Source organism: Ranitomeya variabilis, chromosome 4, assembly GCF_051348905.1.
Source record: "Ranitomeya variabilis isolate aRanVar5 chromosome 4, aRanVar5.hap1, whole genome shotgun sequence".
Classification (NCBI taxonomy): Eukaryota; Metazoa; Chordata; class Amphibia; order Anura; family Dendrobatidae; genus Ranitomeya; species Ranitomeya variabilis.
In genome coordinates, this window is record NC_135235.1 from 695,244,904 (window position 1) to 695,255,940 (window position 11,037).

An 11,037-nucleotide genomic window follows, 5' to 3' on the forward strand; every position below is an offset into this window, starting at 1 on the left:
GACACATTAATAAATCTCACTACAGACATTTCCAGAGTCCTCACCTCTCCAGTTCTGTCCATCTGTTATTCTCATAGATAAGAATGAGGTAATGTGACGTCATCAGAATCTCTCACCTCTCCAGTAAGCCGGAAGAGGATCTCTAGGGTGAGGTGTAATATCCTCTCCGCCATCTTGTCTCTGTCCATATCCATCTTTGATGGATAAGCCAAAAAATTATCTTCTATGGAAGGATCTTCACTGAGAAGATCCGAGACCTGAATGAGAAGATGAGCCGATGTAATATCATAAAAATCCTGTGTAATAATACAATCACTGGAGATAATAAGGGAAACATATGAGATTATTTTACACTATTTAGTTTTCTTCTTTGACATCTACTAATAAAACCTATATATTTAGGCCACAGACAACAAGCAGTTTCTTCTTCGGAGTCGGCAGCTGAATATGTTTCTCTCATAGACTCATCTTCCATAACGCAGAGAATAATGGAGCCTCCAGCACCGACCTCCACCCGCAGAGCCGTACTCCACATAGAGAATAATGGAGCCTCCAGCACCGACCTCCACCCGCAGAGCCGCCCTCCACATAGAGAATAATGGAGCCTCCAGCACCGACCTCCACCCGCAGAGCCGCACTCCACATAGAGAATAATGTAGCCTCCAGCAGAGACCTTCACCCGCAGAGCCGCACTCCACATAGAGAATAATGGAGCCTCCAGCACCGACCTCCACCCGCAGAGCCGCACTCCACATAGAGAATAATGGAGCCTCCAGCACCAACCTCCACTCGCAGAGCCGCCCTCCACATAGAGAATAATGGAGCCTCCAGCACCGACCTCCACATCGAGAATAATGGAGCCTCCAGCACCGACCTCCACCTGCAGAGCCGCACTCCACATAGAGAATAATGGGGCCTCCAGCACCGACCTCCACATAGAGAATAATGGATCCTCCAGCACCGACCTCCACATCGAGAATAATGGAGCCTCCAGCACCGACCTCCACCTGCAGAGCCGCACTCCACATAGAGAATAATGGAGCCTCCAGCACCGACCTCCACCCACAGAGCCACACTCCACATAGAGAATAATGGAGCCTCCAGCACCGACCTCCACTCGCAGAGCCACACTCCACATAGAGAATAATGGAGCCTCCAGCCCCGACCTCCACCCGCAGAGCCGCACTCCACATAGAGAATAATGGGGCCTCCAGCACCGACCTCCACCCGCATAGCCGCACTCCACATAGAGAATAATGGAGCCTCCAGCACCGACCTCCACCCGCAGAGCCACACTCCACATAGAGAATAATGGAGCCTCCAGCACCGACCTCCACCCGCAGAGCCGCACTCCACATAGAGAATATTGGAGCCTCCAGCACCGACCTCCACCCGCAGAGCCGCACTGCACATAGAGAATAATGGGGCCTCCAACACCGACCTCCACCCGCAGAGCCGCACTCCACATAGAGAATAATGGAGCCTCCAGCACCGACCTCCATATAGAGAATAATGGAGCCTCCAGCACCGACCTCCACATAGAGAATAATGGGGCCTCCAGCACCGACCTCCACCCGCAGAGCCGCACTCCACATAGAGAATAATGGAGCCTCCAGCACCGACCTCCACCCGCAGAGCCGCACTCCACATAGAGAATAATGGAGCCTCCATCACCGACCTCCACCCACAGAGCCACACTCCACATAGAGAATAATGGAGCCTCCAGCACCGACCTCCACTCGCAGAGCCACACTCCACATAGAGAATAATGGAGCCTCCAGCACCGACCTCCACCCGCAGAGCCGCACTCCACATAGAGAATAATGGAGCCTCCAGCACCGACCTCCACCCGCAGAGCCGCACTCCACATAGAGAATAATGGAGCCTCCAGCACCGACCTCCACCCGCAGAGCCGCACTCCACAGAGAGAATAATGGAGCCTCCAGCACCGACCTCCACATGCAGAGCCGCACTCCACATAGAGAATAATGGAGCCTCCAGCACCGACCTCCACCCGCAGAGCCGCACTCCACATAGAGAATAATGGAGCCTCCAGCACCGACCTCCACCCGCAGAGCCGCACTCCACATAGAGAATAATGGAGCCTCCAGCACCGACCTCCACCCGCAGAGCCACACTCCACAGAGAGAATAATGGAGCCTCCAGCACCGACCTCCACCCGCAGAGCCGCACTCCACAGAGAATAATGGAGCCTCCAGCACCGACCTCCACCCGCAGAGCCGCACTCCACATAGAGAATAATGGGGCCTCCAACACCGACCTCCACCCGCAGAGCCGCACTCCACATAGAGAATAATGGAGCCTCCAGCACCGACCTCCACCCGCAGAGCCGCACTCCACATAGAGAATAATGGAGCCTCCAGCACCGACCTCCACATAGAGAATAATGGGGCCTCCAGCACCGACCTCCACCCGCAGAGCCGCACTCCACATAGAGAATAATGGAGCCTCCAGCACCGACCTCCACCCGCAGAGCCGCACTCCACATAGAGAATAATGGAGCCTCCAGCACCGACCTCCACCCGCAGAGCCGCACTCCACATAGAGAATAATGGAGCCTCCAGCACCGACCTCCACCCGCAGAGCCGCACTCCACATAGAGAATAATGGAGCCTCCAGCACCGACCTCCACCCGCAGAGCCACACTCCACATAGAGAATAATGGAGCCTCCAGCACCGACCTCCACCTGCAGAGCCGCACTCCACATAGAGAATAATGGAGCCTCCAGCACCAACCTCCACATGCAGAGCCGCACTCCACATAGAGAATAATGGAGCCTCCAGCACCGACCTCCACCCGCAGAGCCGCACTCCACATAGAGAATAATGGAGCCTCCAGCACCGACCTCCACCCGCAGAGCCGCACTCCACATAGAGAATAATGGAGCCTCCAGCACCGACCTCCACCCGCAGAGCCGCACTCCACATAGAGAATAATGGAGCCTCCAGCACCGACCTCCACCCGCAGAGCCACACTCCACAGAGAGAATAATGGAGCCTCCAGCACCGACCTCCACCCGCAGAGCCGCACTCCACAGAGAATAATGGAGCCTCCAGCACCGACCTCCACCCGCAGAGCCGCACTCCACATAGAGAATAATGGGGCCTCCAACACCGACCTCCACCCGCAGAGCCGCACTCCACATAGAGAATAATGGAGCCTCCAGCACCGACCTCCACCCGCAGAGCCGCACTCCACATAGAGAATAATGGAGCCTCCAGCACCGACCTCCACATAGAGAATAATGGGGCCTCCAGCACCGACCTCCACCCGCAGAGCCGCACTCCACATAGAGAATAATGGAGCCTCCAGCACCGACCTCCACCCGCAGAGCCGCACTCCACATAGAGAATAATGGAGCCTCCAGCACCGACCTCCACCCGCAGAGCCGCACTCCACATAGAGAATAATGGAGCCTCCAGCACCGACCTCCACCCGCAGAGCCGCACTCCACATAGAGAATAATGGAGCCTCCAGCACCGACCTCCACCCGCAGAGCCACACTCCACATAGAGAATAATGGAGCCTCCAGCACCGACCTCCACCTGCAGAGCCGCACTCCACATAGAGAATAATGGAGCCTCCAACACCGACCTCCACCCGCAGAGCCGCACTCCACATAGAGAATAATGGAGCCTCCAGCACCGACCTCCACCCGCAGAGCCGCACTCCACATAGAGAATAATGGAGCCTCCAGCACCGACCTCCACATAGAGAATAATGGGGCCTCCAGCACCGACCTCCACCCGCAGAGCCGCACTCCACATAGAGAATAATGGAGCCTCCAGCACCGACCTCCACCCGCAGAGCCGCACTCCACATAGAGAATAATGGAGCCTCCAGCACCGACCTCCACCCGCAGAGCCGCACTCCACATAGAGAATAATGGAGCCTCCAGCACCGACCTCCACCCGCAGAGCCGCACTCCACATAGAGAATAATGGAGCCTCCAGCACCGACCTCCACCCGCAGAGCCACACTCCACATAGAGAATAATGGAGCCTCCAGCACCGACCTCCACCTGCAGAGCCGCACTCCACATAGAGAATAATGGAGCCTCCAGCACCGACCTCCACCTGCAGAGCCGCACTCCACATAGAGAATAATGGAGCCTCCAGCACCGACCTCCACCCGCAGAGCCACACTCCACATACAGAATAATGGAGCCTCCACCACTTACCTCCACCCGCAGAGCCGCACTCCACATAGAGAATAATGGAGCCTCCAGCACCGACCTCCACCCGCAGAGCCGCACTCCACATAGAGAATAATGGAGCCTCCAGCACCAACCTCCACATGCAGCTGCTCTGTGTGCACAGGACCTGTGATGAGGTCACAGGAGGGGAGGAGTCAGGGGTCACATGATCAGGGGCCTCAGTGTATGCAGGACTCTGCTGTGCTGGTTGTCATGGTGCTGGATGAGGGGAAGTTTATGTGTGGGGTCAGGAGGGATTTACAGTAGTGAAGTGATGGGACTTCAGGGTTTTTTTTGGGAATCGGCTCTTCAGTAATCTCACCAAAATAATGACACAAAACCTTCTAGTTAACAGATTAACATTGTTTATATTATTTTTCATTATAAGAACATCAAACAAATGCAAAAAATGTGCAACGGGGTATAGGAACGGAGACACGGACATCATACCTCATGTGAGTTTCTCCTTAGCTTGCCCTGTCCACTCTGTAAGGCTACGTTCACATTTGCGTTGTGCGCTGCAGCGTCGGCGCCGCAGCGCACAACGCAAACAAAAAACGCGGCAAAACGCACGCTAAAACGCTGCGTTTTGCGCCGCATGCGTCCTTTTTGGCCGAAAGTTGGACGCAAAAAAAATGCAACTTGAAGCGTTTCTTGCGTCCAACGCTTGCGGCCATGCGGCGCAAAACGCAGCACAACGCATGTCCATGCGCCCCCATGTTAAATATAGGGGCGCATGACGCATGCGGCGACGCTGCGGCGCCCGACGCTGCGGCGCCCGACGCTGCGGCGCTGACCGCAAATGTGAACGTAGCCTAATTGTAATCTTTATCGGTACAATCTGATAGAGGTAGTTGCTAATATACATGCTGTGTGGCAGTAATTAACTAATTAAAGCTCTGTTTATTCCACCACCGATGTTCATTGAGCTCTGTGCACCACTGTCACATTTTCTGACAGGTTGCAGCTCATTAGAAGACAGCTCCTTTTGTATGGGCATTTTTTGCTATTGATTCCTCAGATAGGTTTTTTTTATTGATGTTATGTGGCTATATCCGCTCCATTTACATTTGGAGGTTTTTTTGCTGGTAAAAATTATTATTGTTATTTTGTAATTATTAATAAACATTACTGCACTTAATATTATTGAACATTGTGGTTTGAGTCTTGTTGTGTGTTTTTCATGGCAATTCTAGACTTATTTTTGGATTTGAGTACTTTCAGCAACAGCTTTCCTCTCTCCCCCTCCAGCACACAGTCTCTCCTGGCTCCTCGCCTCCCCCTCCACCACCAGGCTGAGGGAAGGGAGGAGAGCAGAGAGGCACTAGATAACAAGCGGCTCACTGATAGGTGCCGGCTCATATCGTTCACAGTGAAGAGTCGGCTCTTTGAGTCGGCTCGTTCATGAACGTCACATCACTAGTTTACAGTGTGGATGTAGCTGAGCCGTGTGTGTATGAGGTGTACGAAGTGGAACCATGTGAGCAGGGCTGCCACTAGAAATTTCGGGGCCCCATTCTGGCAACATTTTCGGGGCCCCCTTAAGACTCCGCCCAGGCTCCACTCGAGCCCCGCCTCCAACCCTCGAACTGTCTACAGCACCACCGCTGACTCTTGGAAAAACTACACTTCTCACCAATCACACATTAACAGTTCCCATCACCAGATCACACACATAGCCAGCAGATTTTGTTTTGGCCAAAAGGTTTTTTTAATCTGCCACGATGACAAGGTAGACTCATTTGGCCGGGCCCTACTCTACTCTAACTTATTAAACATTTGTTAAAATATGCAATACAATTTAGGTATATTTGTATTTATTTTTCAATTTTTCAAATGACCAATAATTCCACATACAAGGGACAAATAACACAACACCATGACCAGACACCACATTATCACCACATAGTGACCTATAATACTATCTACAAGGAATAAATACTGCCACACCATGTGCAGACCACATATTACCACCACATGGTGACCAACTACATACAAGGAACAAATACCAACACAACATGACCAGACCACATATTACCACCACACGGTGACCGAATAATAGCACGTACAAGGAACAAATTTTCACCACACCATGACCAGACCACATATTTCCACCAAATAGTGACCAAATAATAGCACATACAAGGAACAAATACCGCCACACCATGGCCGGACAACATATTACCACCACATTGTGACTGAATAGTACAATACTGATCATTAATAAAAAAAAATACTATCACCATAAGTGCTATTATACATAGGAGATCTGTACTTAGTATGCAGTGTCTGTGTACAGGTAATACAGTGGTCACCGATGCCATTATACACAGGAGCTCTATATATAGTGTCAGTGTACAGGTAATACAGGGATCACCAGTGACATTATACACAGGAGCTCTACATATAGTGTCAGTGTACATGTAATACAGTGATCACTAGTGACATTATACACAGGAGCTCTATATATAGTGTTTAGTGTACAGATAATATAGTGATCACCAGTGACATTATACACAGGAGCTCTGTATACAGTAGATAGCGTATGGTGTCAGTGTACAGGTAACATACTGACTCACCAGTGATGTCTCTAGCTGAAGTCCTTCATCTTTGCGTTTCTTTTTAATCCAGCGCAGACCGCCATCACTTCTTTCAGCCAGGACTCGTCTCTGCATAAAATAACACAGTTATCTAGAGCACCGCTTTCAGAGCACATTCCCCACTTTTTTCCTTTCTTCTACACTACCCATCTGAATACAGACATTCACCCACCATTAATATATACTGTAATTGGTTATTATGCAACCCACCATTCCAAATATAAATTACTAGATGGCAGCCCGATTCTAAAGAATCGGGAGTCTAGAATCCATATATACTTTATTTATTCAAATGTAAGAATAATACAATTAATAAATAATAGTAAGAAAGAACAAAAAATGGCTGCACTCACCAGCTCTTGACAATTCTTGACAGTACGGCACATTTCTGATTGGTCGCTCGCGGCAGGCGGTGTTATGACCCCAATGGCGAGGGTCTCAGAGGAATGTGGAAGTCTGAGGAATACAAAAAACCAGCTCATAGGGCAGTGGTAACTGGGTTGACCATATAACTACTCCTCACGCCAACACTAGAAGTAGCCGGGGATCATTCCTACGATGATTCTAGATGACACGCTCCAGCCGGAGAATCTAGCTACCCCTAGTAGAGGAAAACAAAGACCTTTCTTGCCTCCAGAGAAATGGACCCCAAAGCTGGATAGAAGCCCCCCACAAATAATAACGGTGAGGTAAGAGGAAATGACAAACACAGAAATGAATCAGATTTAGCACAGAGAGGCCCGCTAACTAATAGCAGAATAAGGAAAGGGAACTTATATGGTCAACGAAAACCCTATTAAAATCCACACTGGAAATTCAAGAACCCCCGAACCGTCTAACGGTCCGGGGGGAGAACACCAGCCCCCTAGAGCTTCCAGCAAAGGTCAGGATGCAGATTAGGAACAAGCTGGACAAAAATGCAAAAACCAAAACAAATAGCAAAAGCAAAAAGCAGACTTAGCTGATATTTTCTGGAACCAGGATCAGTAGACAAGAGCACAGCAGACTAGCTCTGATAACTACGTTGCCAGGCACAGAACTGAAGGTCCAGGGAGCTTATATAGCTACACCCTTAACTAACGACCTCAGGTGCGGATAAAAGGAATGACAGAAAAACCAGAGTCAAAAAACTAGTAACCACTAGAGGGAGCAAAAAGCAAAATCACAACAGTACCCCCCCCTTAGTGAGGGGTCACCGAACCCTCACCACGACCACCAGGGCGATCAGGATGAGCGGCATGAAAGGCACGAACTAAATCGGCCGCATGAACATCAGAGGCGACCACCCAGGAATTATCCTCCTGACCATAGCCCTTCCACTTGACCAAGTACTGAAGCCTCCGCCTGGAGAGGCGAGAATCCAAGATCTTCTCCACCACGTACTCCAACTCGCCCTCAACCAACACCGGAGCAGGAGGCTCAGCAGAAGGAACTACAGGCACAATGTACCGCCGCAACAAGGACCTATGAAATACATTGTGAATAGCAAATGACACAGGAAGATCCAGACGAAAAGACACAGGATTAAGGATTTCCAATATCCTGTAAGGCCCAATAAAACGAGGTTTAAACTTGGGAGAGGAGACCTTCATAGGAACAAAGCGGGAAGAAAGCCATACCAAATCCCCAACGCGTAGTCGGGGACCTACACCGCGGCGGCGGTTGGCAAAGCGCTGAGCCTTCTCCTGTGACAATTTCAAGTTGTCCACCACATGATTCCAGATCCGCTGCAACCTATCCACCACAGAATCCACCCCAGGACAGTCAGAAGGTTCCACATGACCCGAAGAAAAGCGAGGATGGAAACCAGAGTTGCAGAAAAAAGGCGAAACCAAGGTGGCGGAACTAGCCCGATTATTAAGGGCAAACTCAGCCAACGGTAAGAATGTCACCCAATCGTCCTGATCAGCAGAGACAAAACACCTCAAATAAGCCTCCAAAGTCTGATTGGTTCGCTCCGTCTGTCCATTAGTCTGAGGATGGAAAGCAGACGAAAACGACAAATCAATGCCCATCCTACCACAAAAGGATCGCCAGAACCTGGAAACGAACTGGGATCCTCTGTCTGACACAATATTCTCAGGGATGCCGTGCAAACGAACCACGTTCTGGAAAAACACAGGAACCAGATCGGAAGAGGAAGGCAGCTTAGGCAAAGGAACCAAATGGACCATCTTGGAGAAGCGATCACATATCACCCAGATAACGGACATGCCCTGAGATAGCGGAAGATCAGAAATGAAATCCATGGAGATATGTGTCCAAGGTCTCTTCGGGACAGGCAAGGGCAAGAGCAAACCGCTGGCACGAGAACAGCAAGGCTTAGCTCGAGCACAAATCCCACAGGACTGCACAAATGACCGCACATCCCTTGACAAGGAAGGCCACCAAAAGGACCTGGCCACCAGATCTCTGGTGCCAAAAATTCCCGGGTGACCTGCCAACACCGAGGAATGAACCTCGGAAATGACTCTGCTGGTCCACTTATCCGGGACAAACAGTCTGTCAGATGGACAAGACTCAGGCCTATCAGCCTGAAATCTCTGCAACACACGTCGCAGATCCGGAGAAATAGCAGACAAGATAACTCCATCTTTAAGAATACCAACAGGATCAGCGACTCCAGGAGCATCAGGCACAAAGCTCCTAGAAAGAGCATCGGCCTTCACATTCTTTGAACCTGGTAAATACGAGACAACAAAATCAAAGCGGGAGAAAAACAATGACCAGCGGGCCTGTCTCGGATTAAGGCGTTTAGCAGACTCGAGATACATCAGATTTTTGTGATCAGTCAGGACCACAACACGATGCTTAGCACCCTCGAGCCAATGACGCCACTCCTCAAATGCCCATTTCATGGCCAACAACTCCCGATTGCCCACATCATAATTTCGCTCAGCAGGCGAAAACTTCCTAGAGAAAAAGGCACAAGGTTTCATAACAGAGCAACCAGGGCCTCTCTGCGACAAAACGGCCCCTGCTCCAATCTCTGAAGCATCCACCTCAACCTGAAAGGGAAGCGAGACATCAGGCTGGCACAAAACAGGCGCCGAAGTAAACCGGCGTTTCAACTCCTGGAAAGCCTCCACGGCAGCAGGAGCCCAGTTAGCTACATCGGAGCCCTTCTTGGTCATATCCGTCAAAGGTTTCACAATGCTAGAAAAATTAGCGATAAAACGACGGTAGAAGTTAGCGAAGCCCAAGAACTTCTGAAGACTCTTAACCGACGAGGGCTGAGTCCAATCAAGAATAGCTCGGACCTTGACTGGGTCCATCTCCACAGCAGAAGGGGAAAAAATGAACCCCAAAAAGGGAACCTTCTGTACACCAAAGAGACATTTTGAGCCCTTGACAAACAAAGAATTTTCACGCAAAATTTTAAAGACCAACCTGACCTGCTCCACATGCGAATCCCAATTATCAGAAAAAACCAAAATATCATCCAGATAAACAATCAAAAATTTATCCAGATACTTCCGGAATATGTCATGCATAAAGGACTGAAAAACTGAAGGCGCATTGGAGAGCCCAAAAGGCATCACCAAGTACTCAAAATGACCTTCGGGCGTATTGAATGCGGTTTTCCATTCATCACCTTGTTTAATGTGCACAAGGTTGTACGCACCACGAAGGTCTATCTTGGTGAACCACTTGGCACCTTTAATCCGGGCAAACAAGTCAGACAACAGCGGTAAAGGATACTGAAATTTGACAGTGATCTTATTTAAAAGCCGATAATCAATACAGGGTCTCAAAGATCCGTCCTTTTTTGCCACAAAAAAGAATCCCGCACCAAGAGGGGAAGAAGACGGACGAATATGTCCTTTCTCCAGAGACTCCTTGATATATGAACGCATAGCGGTATGCTCAGGTACCGACAGATTAAACAGTCTTCCCTTAGGAAATTTACTGCCTGGTATCAAATCTATAGCACAGTCACAGTCCCTATGAGGAGGCAATGCACTGGATTCAGACTCACTGAAGACATCCTGATAATCAGACAAATACTCCGGAACTTCCGAAGGCGTAGAAGAAGCAATAGACACAGGCAGGGAATCCCCATGAATACCACGACAGCCCCAACTTGAGACTGACATAGCCTTCCAGTCCAGGACTGGATTATGGGTCTGTAACCATGGCAGCCCCAAAACAACCAAATCATGCATTTTATGCAAAACCAGGAAACGCATCACCTCGCGGTGTTCAGGAGTCATGCACAT

The 11,037-nt window shown here is 50.1% G+C and overlaps 2 protein-coding genes across 2 annotated transcripts in view; both read right to left on the reverse strand.

Annotated features, from left to right (window-relative positions):
* The window catches only part of LOC143767657 (uncharacterized), a 104,559-nt gene extending 102,332 nt beyond the window's left edge, over positions 1-2,227 (reverse strand). The window contains exons 1-2 of the mRNA XM_077256116.1: positions 2,174-2,227; positions 1,844-1,898 (exon numbers count right to left, since the gene is read on the reverse strand). The gene's annotated coding sequence lies outside the window, so the exon portion shown is untranslated. The remainder of the gene's footprint in view (positions 1-1,843; positions 1,899-2,173) is intronic.
* Positions 1-4,320, reverse strand: part of LOC143767649 (uncharacterized) — a 42,253-nt gene extending 37,933 nt beyond the window's left edge. Inside the window, exons 1-2 of the mRNA XM_077256097.1 lie at positions 4,203-4,320; positions 117-257 (exon numbers count right to left, since the gene is read on the reverse strand). Of these exons, the coding sequence (XP_077112212.1) occupies positions 117-257; positions 4,203-4,229 (168 nt within the window). The 5' untranslated portion in view covers positions 4,230-4,320. The remainder of the gene's footprint in view (positions 1-116; positions 258-4,202) is intronic.
* Positions 4,321-11,037: the final 6,717 nt, after the last annotated feature.